The sequence below is a fragment of the Ambystoma mexicanum genome, chromosome 1p, assembly GCF_040938575.1.
Source record: "Ambystoma mexicanum isolate Mex_15411 chromosome 1p, UKY_AmexF1_1, whole genome shotgun sequence".
Classification (NCBI taxonomy): domain Eukaryota; kingdom Metazoa; phylum Chordata; class Amphibia; order Caudata; family Ambystomatidae; genus Ambystoma; species Ambystoma mexicanum.
The window spans coordinates 1,286,032,144-1,286,047,074 of record NC_090921.1 but is presented as its reverse complement, the minus strand read 5'-3'; the positions used below and the strand labels follow the sequence as shown (position 1 = coordinate 1,286,047,074).

Below are 14,931 nucleotides of genomic sequence, written 5' to 3'. Positions count from 1 at the left end.
AATGGCGCCAGTGCGCGCTGGATGTAGCAGTTACGTGGGACTGAGCCCGAAAATCAACCAATGAATCCTTAGGTAATTCTAAACCTACAGTGATAGATTATTAAGGCGCTGGGACTATGAATCATTGGACAAGCCATTTCGATAATGACCAAACATGGCTAAACTTGGTTAACTTCTGGGATCTGACCCCTACAATCCTAGCTCTAAAACGTTTAGCTCTTCCTACAGGTATTGGGACATACTAAACATTCAAGAGAGGATTAACCTAATTAGCCAACAGTGTATTTAAGAAGAAGGATTTGGAACCAGTATATCTAGTAAGGAACTACCTTGACTAACACTGATCAGGAACGCAACTTAGTATTAGATATCTGGTATAGATACTAGCCAATGTAACAGTGTGATCTTATACATTATCTCTCCAATAGATTCAATTTGAACTAAAAAGGACAAATAATACAGGAATGAACATTTCTATTGACTAATTGGGGAACCATAGATTTACACAACGACAATAGGTGAGGCCATCTGACATATTTACTTATTTAGCAATATAACAGAATCCAGAGCAACGGACATCAAGCACTTCTTTTCTTTAATCATTTAGATTTGAACTTGGTGTGGTAACCTTAGAGAACGGTTGTGAAGCAATTAATGGATGAACACCGGGCAGGCATAATTATCAGGGGTAAGTGAGCCCCCAGATCCTCCTATCTGTGTGAGTAATTCTCATGTGTTAGTGGAGGTACTAATGTCTAACTTTGCTTAACTACAGAAACCAGTTGATGGAACAAGTTGGTGAGTTGACAAACAAACTCACTAACATTAATTTAAACACAGCTACCAGCATGGTGCAAATCGCATAAAGGACTTTGTTAGATGGGCTATACGAACACTATAGAGCACAATTAAATCCCAATTCTGACACTTTATGCACGCCAACGGTTTTAGGACATGGTCCACTTACACGCAAGGAAACATTTGGGGAATTTGAACTGGCAGATCACCCATGGTACAATAAGTGGCTAAGGACTAACAGCACTGTCGTAGTACTTTAGGTTCGGAATGTACATGCAATATAATCATGTAATAGAATTTAAGCATGAAATATTAATGACTGTTGATATATTAAGGCTTAGATATGAACCATCATTTTTTTTAGCCTATTCCAGTATGGTACAGTGTGTAATTTTGTTCACAACTAATGGAAGATTTCTGTTCTGATTTTCTTTTTTGCCTTCTTCATCTGACACCACATTATAATATAGGTATGTAACAAAAATGATTCTAATCGAAATTGACTGTTTGATTCTAATAATCTAATGTCTTGGACACACAATATTGGAACTATTGTGCATTGATGCAATATTCATGTTGTATATTTTCAAACTAATAATGAACAGCCTTGAGGATGACCACAGATCGAAACACGTGTTGGCTGTGCTAGATCTTACTAATAAAAAATATTGGAGTGCACACTTGAAACTTTTTTGAAGATATATCATTCAGAAAAACATATATAGCCTCAGGGTGTTTCTGATTGTGATTGAAAGGGAGTTCCTCATTGGAACGGGAGTCCATGTCCCCAGGAGGGGAGTCTCTCCCTGTGTGGTCCCGCTTCCCGCCTCCCCTAGGGGGAATGTTGCATAGTGGTCTCACCTCCCTAGCCTCACAAGGAAAGGCTCCCTCCTGGGGAGGAGTGACCGATTCCCTCGATTCGTCATATGACACAAAACCAGTAAGGGAGTAGTTTCTTATCTGTAACTTCATTTCTCCAGCGTTGGTATCTTTCATGGAATCACATGCTGTGAATATTTCCCCGTCGTCAGGCTGGGAAACCTCTGAAACTTTAACTTAGCGTTTTCCTATGAAAAACCTTGACATTTTAGTGTCCTATCCATTTTCTTTTTGGGTGCTTTAGGCCGCACCAATAGGACGTCTGATATAAATAGTCCCGCCCCTGCAGCTTTCCCTTCAGATATTAACCTTCAAAGTAGAAGCAACCCGAACCCAGGTTTGCCTGCAGGGGCGGCCGGAGGGCGCATGTGAATCCATGAAAGATACCAACGGTGGAGAAATGGAGTTACAGGTAGGATCTTTCATTGATTCACATGTTGTGAATAGATTACATCGCAGTACAACCAATGTGTGGCGGTGTGTCACAGGCAAACCAACAAATAGCATTTTATCACATACATGAGACGACAAACCCAGCAAGTGATATAGCAAAATATAAAAATCCTGAAGCTGCAGGGCCTACCTTAGTGAAACAGGCATTGGAGGACCGCTGGAGGACCGCACACCCCACCTGCACATCTTCCACATGTTGCTGCCCTAGACAGTAATGCCTGGTGAAGGTATGCAGCACCGCCCAGGAAGCTGCCTGGCAAAGGTCCACCAGTGGTATCACAGACCACAGCGCCAACGACGACGCCGTGGACATCGTAGAATGAGCATTTGGAGCACCCCTCAAAGGCTTGCCAGCTTTTGTGTGACAAACCGAAATTGTAGAGGAAACCTAACAGGAAAGTCCTTGTTTGGAAATGGACTGCCCCTTGTTGAAGGGCCCAAACGCCCCAAACAGCTGCTTTGACTTCCGAAAGTCTGGTGTACGATTCATATAAAACTTTAGTGCCCTCTTAACACCCAGAGAATGCAGGGCCTTTTCTGCTGGCGTGGATGCATTAGCAAAGAACGAGGGTAATGCAATAGAGGCAAGTTTCTGAAATGCTGACGGCACCTTTGGGATAATGTGCGGGCTAGTAGCCAGGAGAACCTTGTCCTTCATAAACCTTAGATAAGTGCTTGAAATTCTGACACCCGCCTGGCCGAGGTAAGCACCACTAGAAAAGCCACTTTCCACGAGAGGAACTTGAAAGAAGCTGTCGACATGGGTTCAAAAGGAGGTTTCATCAAAGCCGAAAGAACGACATTGAGGCTCCACACCGGTGCAAACCTCTTCACCGGAGGAAATGTCCGAAATAACCCTTTCAGACAATGTTTCACAAAGAGATCACTAAACAGAGGAGCAGTATGGCGCTTTCTCATGAACCTAGAAATCGCAACCAAATGCACCTTAATGGATGACGCCAGGCCCCCCTTCTGCAAGGTGTAACAAGTACGGGAGAACCTGAGTCAGGCAAACGTCCAAAGGCTCTATCTCAGGATGATCCTCACACCAGGTTCAGAATCTTTATTTATGACCATACGAGACATTTGTGGAAGGAGCCCTTGCTGCCTCCCAGATCTGTCGACACTCCCTGGATTTTCCTAGATGACCAAACTCTGAGTGATCAGGAGCCATGCCGCTAGGCTGAGACTCGTCGGACCATGATGCCACACACTGCTGTCGTCCTGAGACAGGAGATCCTGATCAGCTTCCGACTGAATCAGCTCTTCCACGGCCAGATGAAGGAGATCTGACAACCATGTCTGCCTGGGCCGAACGGGGCAACCAAAATCACCCTGCACTGGTACTTCCGAATCCAATGGATGGTCCTCGGAATTAGCAAACAAAGCAAACCGAGGATGCCCCCATCGCTGAAAGATTGCCACCTGCTGCACCTTCAGCCTCCACTCGTGCAGCTGACTGGCGTCCCTGCTGAGCGCGTCCGCTTGAACAGTCAGAACCCCGGGCAAATGGAAAGCAACAATATTGATCCCTTGAGCTAGAGACCAATGCCAAACGTCCTGCGCCTCCTTTAACAGGACTCTGGAATGTGTGCCCCCCCCCCCCCGTTTCCTTAAATAGAACATTGTGGTGGTATTGTCTGTCAACACCCTCACCACTGATCCATGGAAGAAATGACTTCAGGGCTCAGTGCACTGCCCTCAACTCGAGCACATTGATATGCAACGCAGTCGCCACCCGAGACCATTGGCCCCATACCTGTGATTTGTCGAGGTCCGTCCCCTTCCCTATCTGGGAAGCATCTGCCATAATCGTGAAGTGGAACTCTGGCTCCAGGAAGGGCATGCCCTTCACAAGATTGGCCGTGCACGTCCACCACTGAATGGTGTCCACCAAGCCCTCGTCGACCACCAGCTTGTCTGACCATACTCCTCGACTTTGCGACCACCTGTCCGCGAGGAACTCCTGCACCGGCCTCATGAACATACGGCAATTGGGAAGAAGAGGGATACACAACGCCATTGCTCCCAACAGTGACATGTAACCTCGGACCCAGACCACTCCCTGCCTTGGATTGCAACTTTTCCACTCGCTCGCTGGAAAGTTTTACCAGATTGTCCAGAGTAACAAACTGCGCCCCGAGAAACACCAATTCTCTGGACAGCGTCAAACATGATTTGTCGAAGTTGACGGCGAATCCCAGTTGTTGCAAAAGCTGCATGGTTGCTATGAGAGACTCTCGTGCCCTTCCCTGTGACGAACCCCTCACCAACTAATCGTCCTGGTAGGGGTACACATGATGACCCTCCCTCCGGAGGAAGGCCACCACCGGGGCCAGACACTTCGGGAACGTCCTGGGGGAAGACTTCAAGCCAAACGGGAGGACCCCAAACTGAGGACCCCAAACTGACAGTGATCCTCCCTGACCACAAAACGCAGGAACTTGCAGTGTTTCAGCCTCATAGGCATGTGGAAATGGGCATCCTGCAGATCTAATGACGCCAGGAACTTGCTCGGTTGCACTGAGCAGATGACATCTTGAAGGGTGAGCATCTTGAATTTCAGGCGTTGCAGATTCTTGTTCAACGCCCGAAGTTCTAGAATACTTTAAATTGCTGTTGGGTTTTTTCATGACAAAGTACCAGGAGTAGACCCCCTGGCCCGCTCCGCAACCGGTACGGGTTCCATCGCCCCTTTCTCTAGCATGAGAACCCCCTCCTGCCGCAGGATTGGAAGATGCGGCTGCACCACATGCACTGGCGGAATAGGGACCGGAGGACGCCGCAACTCCAAAAAGTGGCCGAGACGCACTGTGTCCAGCACCCAGCGATCTGATGTTATCCGTTGCCACTCGTCGACATGGATCGCCACCTGCCCCCAGCAGATTGTCCATATGGCAGTCATTGGTGAGCTTTTGATTGCCGTCCCCCAGCCGCAGAGGACTGCAAACCTTTCTTTTGTTGAGCTTCAAAGTCACTGCCCTTCTGAGCCGACAGGACTGATCGTGATAACTTTGAGACGAGTAGCTGGAGCACCCGTAACTACGATCTCTGGAGGAGGCAAACTAGGCATTCCCAAAGGCTCCACGAAAGGAGCGAAAAGAGCGACCACTTTGCAAGGAAACCAAGGATTTTGCTGTCTCTGTATACTCTTTCATTCCTTTCAGGGCCTCATCAATTTTCTTTCCAAACAAGTGTTCACCCTCACAGGGCATATTGATAACCTTAGGAGGAAAGTCCGTACACTTCATCCAGGCCTGCCATTGGAGCACCACCCCATTATTAATCTGCTTAAAACCTGACTCTGCCAGGTCCACAGCAATAATGATGCTGTGGTTGGAGGCCTCCTCACCCTCTCGAACCAACAGCATTGCTTCCTTTCGGTGTTGCTCCAGAAGATCATCAAGAATCGGGGCTAGCCAATGCCACATTTCTCGATCATATCTGGCCATAATTGCCAAGGAATTTGCAGCCTTCAAAGTCGTAGCCCCTATCGTCAAGACCTTCTTTCCAAAGGCATCCTGTTTCCTGGCCTCACTGTCAGGAGGTGTAACACATTTGTGTTGGCTTCTGGCCTTACGGCTGGCAGCCGCCGAAACCACAAACTCGGTCGGGCTGCGACACCAGACACCTAGGGGTAGACTCAGGAGCCTTATATTTCTTTTCAAGGCGACCCTCCACTGTCTGTTCCAGAAACGGGTGGGACATCGTGTGCAGGCCCTCCTGCCACACGTGGTAGAGAATCTGCACCGAGAAGACTGCCTTCCTTCGCTTTCCCATATGGTCGAAGAGAAAGCAGTTCTTACGTTCCTCTTTAGGCGTCAGCCCAACCTCCAGACATGCCTTTGACATCATGGCGTGGAATGCCCCAATATCATCCGGCGGAGATGGTTGTCTGGACTACGGGGCTGCTCCACCTCAGGGTCCGTGTCCCATGTGTCATCCCTCATCGGTGACAAAGACACTGTTGATAGGGTGTCCCGTGGGGCACTCTCAGGGTCCGATTCAGGTAACTCTCCCTCATGATGAGACCGTGGACGGCCCACCGGCAATGGCAACCGTGCCGGAGGAGACTTCCTAGGCACCTCACCAGGCAACCCCTCGACCACCACTAGCGTGTAAAGGGGTGGCCCAGCCCCCACTCAACGTCAACAGCCTCGCACTCTGCAGACCCAGAGCCAACGGGTCAAACACTGGCTCCTGTTCCTCCTCCATCCCTGAGGAAACAGAAAACGTAGCTGGATCCTGCTGCAAAATGTTCTCATGAAGCATGGACTTAAAGGCAGCAGACTGCCACGGCCCACCAGTCAACAAACCTCTCTACGCCATCTGGGACGACAACAGCAGTGGACCACTGTTCGTCAAAGTCTTGGACGGCTCCGCTGACACCACCGTCGACGAAGGAACATCCATCGACGAGCTTGTCGTTGGAACCACGGCCTCCCCGGGCTTCGATTTCACCAGACACTTTGTGGAAGATGAACCGGAAGGGTGCTTTGAAGACCAACCGGCTGGACAAAGACTTGTGATGATCCCTGGATGACGAGTGCTTCGATGAAGACTCCTTTGGCTTCACCAGTCCTTTCTCCACCACCGTAGACTTCTCGGGCCTACCACCAGACCCCTTGGACTTGTCAGGCCGATCATGCTTGGCCAATGAGGAGCCACTCGCCCCCTTCGAATGATGCGACCTAGACAAAGACTTGCTGCCTTTCCCCACCTCCGCCTCCGACGCAGGCAACGCTGCTCGATGCTTTTTAGCAGGGGGTTCTGCCGATGCTGATTGGCGATGCTCTGCAGCCTTTCCGCTCTCCCTGAAGACTGGCTTCCCCGGGCCAAACCCACCTCCGAAGCCAGTTAAGCGCCCTCGTTAAGCCAGCATATGAGCCGTCGATTACGGTCTTTCAAGGTCTTCTGCGAAAACCCCTGGCGTATCTCGCAGGCATCCGCGAGTGATAGGGTTAGAGACAGTAAAGACAGTCCATATGACCATCCCCTTTGTACACCTTCAGGCCGCAGGTAGCACAAGGCCGAAAGAGAAGTCTTCTGGGCTACTGATGACATTGTAGCCCACAAACCAAAACGCACGTGCAAAACACAAAGAAACATGAGGTGATCTCAACAATTTGGAGACGGTTGAAATCTGAAGGGAAGCGGCAGGTGTGGGGCTATTTACATCAGGCGTCCTATTGGTGTGGCCAAAAACACTAAAGTGTCAGTTTTCCACAGGAAAACGCTAAGTTAAAGTTACTGAGGTTTCCCAGCCTGACAACGGGGAAATATTCACAGCATGTGAATCCATGGAAGATCCAATGCTGGAGAATAATTGTTCCTCCCTAAAACTGAAAGGGGAACTTTTTTTCTACATATGCTCCTGTACTACAATGTTAATAGTGGTTTGCCTAGCACAGTTATAAACAGGAAGACCACGGATAATGTATATCAAAGGGGTTATACAATTCTGGTCCTAGCAAGCAGTAGGCTGACAGTGGGTGATTTGTCTACAGGGTTACCCATCTAAGGAGAAGATGAAATCTCAAACTGATTAGTTGTCTGAAAAGTTCAAATACACTTGGGCCTAGAAATGGGCTAAACAGTGAGGCAGTGGATGGAATTTCTGCAGAGGTGATAGAGAGTCCGTACTAAAAATGGCCATCTACAAACATAAAAGGGCATTTTTGAAACGCAGTCTATCGCCTCTGGAGAAATTCAGTTAACTACATCAATGTTCTGCCCATTTCAATGCCAATGTGAATAAAGACTTAGTGTTCCAATTTTCTCCAAAGGATCCCTATGTTGAATCACCAGGAGATCTAATTTTGCCCAATAAGAGAATATATATGACTATTGTTCAGGTCTTCCTGATTCTCATCTTGCTCCTTTACAGTCCATTTTTAATTTCTCTCTTCAGACTCTTTGAACGATCCCTCCTCAATCTTCTATTTCTCCTTCTCTTCACTGGCTATTCTTTGATCTTCATCTACAGTTCAGTTTCCTTTGCATTACTTCTAAATGTCTTCACGTTTTGGCCCCACCGTATCTTTGCTCATTGGGTTCTTTCTATGTTCCTTCTCGGTCCCGTCGCTCTGAGTCACAATTTCTACTGTTTCTAAGGCCCCATGTGCCCATTCTGACTTTGGTGCTTTGTTTACTTGCCCCAAACTATGGAACGCATTGCCCCCTACATATCACATCTATCCCCTCTGCTATTTTCTGTTCTTAACTTTAAAACGACTTACTTTCTACCATGACCTAACTATTCTTATTTTGGATTATTATTTTAACGCATCTTTGTACCGTTCTTATGCACAGCGCTTTGGCGAAAGTGCCTAATAAATAAAATACCAAGAAAAATTCAAGAAAACATACTTACAGGCCCAAAGCCTCCTCCACAGGAGATGTATTGTGGGTGATTCACCAAGTCAAATAGCTCCACTTGCTGAATAGGGGTCTGGCTGGTGGAGAGACGCCATGGCTCGGACAGAACCTTAAGGAAGGGCAGGAAAACACAAAGTATGAACACAAGGACCTGGGCACATTATGACATGCAACATGATGCGTGGCTTCAACCAAGGGTGATAACTTTCAAATTTACTAGGGTGGTTGGGTGGAACAGCAGGCCTTATGGTGCAACCTTTGACCAGATGATATCATGTGATGTGCCATCACTGGAAGTGACAATACAGGCAAGTACATGTGGGTGTGTTTAGACCTCGTTCTTATAACACTTGGCTTTTTCCAAAATGAAAAACGTGGTGGGTGTGATGTTTAAATGAAACATAACCACTGACATTGCTCTGGGCAACATTCCATCCAATCATCATTTTTATCCTGTTTCACCAATACAGACTAACCATTATAGACTAGTCTTGGGTGTGTCAAAAAGTGACCATTTACAGGAAACACAAGAAGACTACGACATATTTCAGCCTTGCTGGACCTAATCAGTGAGGTGAAAGCAGATTCCATAGGTGAAGAAAGTATGAAACCCATGTCTGATCATACATACTTTCACCTAGGGAGGCAAACTAAAGACAAAATGTTATGGGTGCTAGACTGAATTCATCATAACCTTTAGCATTTCTCTGTGCATCCTTCTATGCTAATGCATCCAAATCAGTCTGGTTTCTTTCTGCTAGTAGTCGGGTCCAAACTGCTACTGCGACTGTGTGTGCTCCCATGCAGAGGGCATGTTCCCTAAAATGTCAAGACTAGTCTCCTCCTTTTGGGACCAGACTTATTTGCACATATCTGGTACCCTTCTGTAATGGAACAGACAGGGTACGAAATTATGACATGGAAAGCTGTTAAGTGGAATGTTAAGGCAGCTTTTGTACCACCCTCTGGTGGGGATGCTACAACAACTAACTCTAGAGGTAAGGCTGAAGCACCTGGCAAGAAAGGGAAGCTAAATATATATTAAATGTGGGTATTGTGGTCACAGAAATAAGGTTTAACCCTCAGGTAGTGACAGTAGGTTAACACAGAGATATAATTAGTTCATACACATAAAACAAATACACTACACTGATATACTAAAAAAATATATACTTTAATAAAGTCACACATAAAACTATTAGTTTAAATAAGTAATGTCTGTACAAGAACTCTAACCCTAGGATACCATGCAGCCCAACAAGCAGGTAAGTATGTGGTAGTTTGCACATGTAAAATTGGGGTAGGCGGGAGGGTTGCATGTACATCTATGAAAGATACCAATGCTTGAGAACAGGAGTTACAGGTAAGTAACAGGTAAGTAACTTATTTCTTCTCCAGCATTGAATCTTTAATAAATTCACGTGCCTGTAGAATAAATTGCAAAAGCAATACAAAATACATGGATATGCACCCACGTGCCAGCAGGGAGAAGGATGAAGGCTCACTTAGGCGAACAGGTTATGAAAGACTGATTGTCCAAACCTGGATTCGTCTGCAGAATTTTTTGGAAGCAGTAGAACTTGGTGAAATTGTGAGTAGACCTGCATGTAGTCACTCTGCAGAGACCTGCATGTAGTCACTCTGCAGATGTCCGAAAGCAGCACTTCTGCTAGAAGAGTGGCAGCAGACAAGGCTGCCTGCAGAGTATGCCTGGGGTGGCCCTTGGAGCGGCCTATTAGCAAGTTGATGGCAGAAAGAGATACAAGCAGAAGCCATACGGAAATGGAAGCTTCAGGAAAGTCCTTTCCCGCAGCAGCAAGCCTACATGCAATGAACAGTTGCGACGAGTTCGGAAGGGGCCCGGTCTGCTACACATATTCAAGAGAGAGGAGAGGGCGTTCAGCAGGAATAGCAGAAGAGCAGAACTAAGGGCTTGTTGAGGTAAAAAGAGGACAGCATCTTGGGCATGAATGTAGGATTGGACCGAAGGAGAACCTTGTTTTTGTGGAAAATTAGGAATAGCGGTTGCGAGGAGAGCACCTGCATCTCACCCATTCTCCTGGATGAGTTAATAGCCACCAGAAACGCCATCTTCCAGGGTACATACTGCCTCATGCATTGGCTTGAGTGGGCCCCCCAGCAACCTTTGAAAGGACAGCATGTTCAGTTTCCAAGAAGCGGCAGGTGTGCATACAGGGAGAAAAGTCCAAAAGAGTGCAGTAATAATTCTTTAACAAGCCTATGCGACAATAATGAAGGTGCCACTAATGTCTGCATTAAGTGATAAATGGCAGTCAAGTAAATGTGTAAAAGAGTGAGCAAGGTCACTGGGAACCAAGGAGAGCCGGTATGGCAGCGGCTGATGCAGCTGGAAGGTAAGGGCATCCACCCCTTGACTGGATCAACAGTGAACCGCTTCAACGTTTTGATGTAACAGGAAATGCTAGATGGAGCTGGAGCCTTGGAAAGAACATCCCTGTAGTCTCGGGGCATGTGGATGTGTTCAATTCTAGGGATGTAGGAGCTGGGCTGTGAGATTGTACACCAGTGAAAGCTTGATGAGTGGCCCACTGAGAGGGTTAGAAGCTCCGAAAACCAGAACTACTTCAGCCATGCTGGCGCCACAAGGATCAGTATGCATGGCTGTGTGGAGGACTCTTTGTATGGCAGTGGAAAAGCATATGGGAGCCTCCCGTTCCACTGAAACGTGAAGGCGTCTCCCCAGTTGGGTGGTCGAGGGAACTTGCTGGTGAATGAGTCACATTTGGACCGGTCTTTTGTGACGAATAGGTCCACCTCTGGCTTCCCCCACGTTTGTAATAGGACTTCCACTTGACTCTTAGGAGCTGCCATTCATGGCAGGATCGGAGTTCCCCAAGTAGGGAATCGACCACAAAAGTTGTGTATGTCTGGAAGGTGAAAAGGGGACAAAAGTATTTGCTGGCCCAAAGCCCATTTCCATAAAGACATTAGCTTGGAGGAGGGAATCGGAGGTCTGGTGCCGCCTTGCTTTTGGATGTAGAATACTGCAGCCGTGCTGTCCGTGAGCACACATACCATTTCTCCATGTAGGTGGGACAGAAAACCCCCTGAGGGCCATAACACCACCTGAGCTCCAAAGTATATGCAGAGACCTTTGAAAGTGTGGGCTCTCAGGCCACCATCGAGGAATTCACTTGATGACTTGCTACTGTGAAAGGACCCTCGCTGTAAGGTTGGATATGTCCTTCCACCAACGTAGAGCATTACACAAAAGGGACTGATTAGAAAGAGCTTGCTTTCCCAATATATGGCGACCTAACCCAATGGGCCTCTAGGACTCCCTCCAGGGCCCGCATGTAAAGCCTGCCTTTTGTGATGAGCTGAATGCATGGGGACATTATGTCCAAAAGGGCCTTGGTCACTCGTACTGAGGAAACCCTTTTGAAGGCCAAATCTCCCACCTTGGACAGTAACGTGTGAACTCTGATGGCCGATGGGGTCGCAGTTGAAATTGTGGTGTCTCAGCGTGCCCTTAAAAACACAATTTTCGGGGGAACTACAGAATACTTTTTCTAGTTGAGTCAGAAGCTGAACTACGTTGGGCCGACTTCCCTACCCCTTGTGTGCTGTACGGCCTTGTGTGAGGGAAGGCGTTTAGATCAGGAAGTTGTAAAAATAAGGGTAGACATGGATACCCGACTTGTTGAGATGTGCGGTGCTAAGGTACTTCATGTATATCCTTGGGGCAGACTTGAGGCCAAAAGAGGAGGACTTGGAATTTAAAGTAGCAGCCTACTGTTATGCCCGAGCACATCACTGCCCCAGCCCGCGGAAACTCACCTGGAGGTTTCACACACGCTGGCGGGTGTGGAACGGGGGAAATTAGCTGGCAAACTAACGGTGGACAGCTACAACTCAGACCCCAAGGCAGGGGCAGGCACCCCAGCAGTAAGCCGTACACGAACGCCGCCATGTATTGATATATGACATGACATTTATAAACGCATCTGTACACAAGTGCTTTGTACAGCACTCATGGGTGGCGGCCTGGACACTGCCTTTTCACACCTGAGCTACGTGCACTGCATCCTTCGTTGCTATGCAACAACACCTGCTGCAATGATCGCGTTGCAGGAGCAGCGGGTGTTATTTAAACCTGGCTTGTCCAAGTGCAGACGTGTTTCAATGCACTCTGTACGTTCGCCCCGTTTGCTGCTGAACCTCTGCACTGTGGACCCAACTTTACCTGCCTGCCTTCTTTCCTTGTACCTTCCCCATTACTCTGTGCTTTCTGCCTGCACTTCCTTGCCTCTGGGGGCTGCTTGCTGTTTTTCGTTCTTCAATGTCTCCTCCTGCCCTGAGGTTGTCTGCTGCTTGCCTGGTATTCTGTGACTTCCTCCTTGTTCTTCCATCTGCTATATACATATAACTGTTACCAGCTTTCCTGGCTAGCGCCTTACGCGGTCTCTATGCCAAATTAATCCAGGAACAGCTGCTTCATGGTGTAGAGAGTCATTCTTTGGATACCTGCTCTGCTTTTCACAACACAGAGAGGGACCTGGGGGTCGGCCCCTATGCCATATTTGCCACTGGTCAGAACTCAGGAGGACAGAAGAAGATCCAGAAGCAAAGTACTACGTCCATGAACATGAATACGTGATCAGGTACTTGACAGGTTGAGACACCCACAAACAGTTGACACAATGGAAGCTGTTCAAGAAAGAATCAATGAGTTGCAAGCCCTGAAGCTGGAGGTGAAACAAGAAAATGCCTCGTTACATGGAGCTCTGCATAGGGACCCCACCCCCAGTAGTGTCTGCCAAGAGCATGACGGCCCATGTCTCATCCTTGAAATTTGATGGCGCGCTGCGCAAGCAGGTGGAATTTTGTAACCACTGTAAGATCCAGTGCCGGTTTCGTCCACAACATTATCAACAGGACTATGCCAAAATCGATTTTATACTGACTAGTAGCGCTTTGCCTTGGGCTATCCTGTATATTTCAGGCAATAGTCACATACTGGAGGACTTTTGAGAATTTGAGAATGCCTTCTTAGTGTTTTTCTTAGTCACCTAATCTTTCCACCACAGCCCAAAATCAACTTGATTTAAAACAGGGACACTTGGACCTTGTATCCAGTCTAAGCTGTTAGGCCAGCTTGTAGCATATTCCCAGTGGCTTGAGATCACACAATGGATGCTCTTCCGAAGAGGCCTACAAGAAGAGTAGAAGGACAAGCTGGGTAATACCCCACAGCCCGAAATGCTGCAAGGTCTGTGTTCGGGAGGATTCTCAGAAATGTGCTAATTCCCCTTCAACCTTAGAGACCCCCAGCTCTTTTGCTGGACTTTAGGATTTAATTTCTAACCTGGAGAGAGAGAGACCTTTTTCCCACCCTCTCATGTATTTCTGTGATTTGGACTCTGTGTTTCTTTTAACTTTGGAGTCTGACAAACTGCATAATTGTGACACAACACCGTCAGTGCAGTGACACAGGGAAGTCTCTTAGATTTCCCAAATGTTTAAATACCTTCTCTTGATAAAACTACTTTTTCCAAGAGCAGTGAAGTGAAATTGACTTTACTTACATTTTGTAACTTTCTAGACCCAGCACACACTATTTTACCATAGGGTGCTGGAGGGGTTACTTAGTATCCCCTTTGTCCAGTTTCTCATGTAAAATTTTTTAAGTTACCCTTTCTACAATTAATGGCTGGTGGCAGTGGTTTACTTTTTCCTACCACTGTGTGTTTCTAACACGGGCTACAATTGCAGCTGCAGTAAAGCACCCATGGGTGCCCATTTTGTCAAAATGGCCCTGGTCGTCTTTTTTAGCCATTTCTTGTTGGAAAGGTCTTGAGATTTACTCTGCGCGCCAAACGAGGTTTGGTCCCTTTGTTAGTTTTGTCTTTGGTGGGATTAACAAGTGAAGCCTGACTCTGGATCGAGCGTGTCTAGCAGGGCAGGAAGCGAGGGAGGTGCCCGAAACTCCCTGTGCTTGGTCTCCTTGGTTAGAGGAATGCACCTAAGGGTGATTGGCTGGAGGGCTGTCCCTGGAGGACAGCCACCCTGCTGTTTGAGTGACAGCTAGGCTGCTAATGAATGGGAGAAACCTGCATAAAAGGTGAGGCTTTTTGCTTTAAAGGCAGAGTCTCCCACTGGACGGAAGAATCCGAAGAAGAACTTGGAAGAGACACCGGCTGCAACTCCTGGATCGTTGGTTTGCCCAGTGAAGCCCTGCTGCAGTGCTAAAGCTCTGAATTTCGCCTCCACAAGAGAAGACCTGCAAAGGACGACTTCTCCCCTTGGGTTGATGGGACCAATCGAGCCCAAGACAAACTCATCTGGAAATCCTCTCAGAGCTGTCTGTACTTCCATTGCTGCTTCAGGAACCGAAGTGCCAGGGAGAGGAACACCAGAATCGAGTGATTGTCTAAGTCG

The 14,931-nt window shown here is 47.5% G+C and overlaps 1 protein-coding gene across 4 annotated transcripts in view; it reads right to left on the bottom strand.

Moving 5' to 3' along the window:
* Positions 1-14,931, bottom strand: part of LOC138452925 (carnitine O-palmitoyltransferase 1, liver isoform-like) — a 1,293,714-nt gene that overhangs the window by 151,188 nt on the left and 1,127,595 nt on the right. For all 4 annotated transcript variants that reach the window (XM_069605291.1, XM_069605282.1, XM_069605298.1 and 1 more), the window contains exon 17: positions 8,504-8,617. In XM_069605291.1, the coding sequence (XP_069461392.1) occupies positions 8,504-8,617 (114 nt within the window). The remainder of the gene's footprint in view (positions 1-8,503; positions 8,618-14,931) is intronic.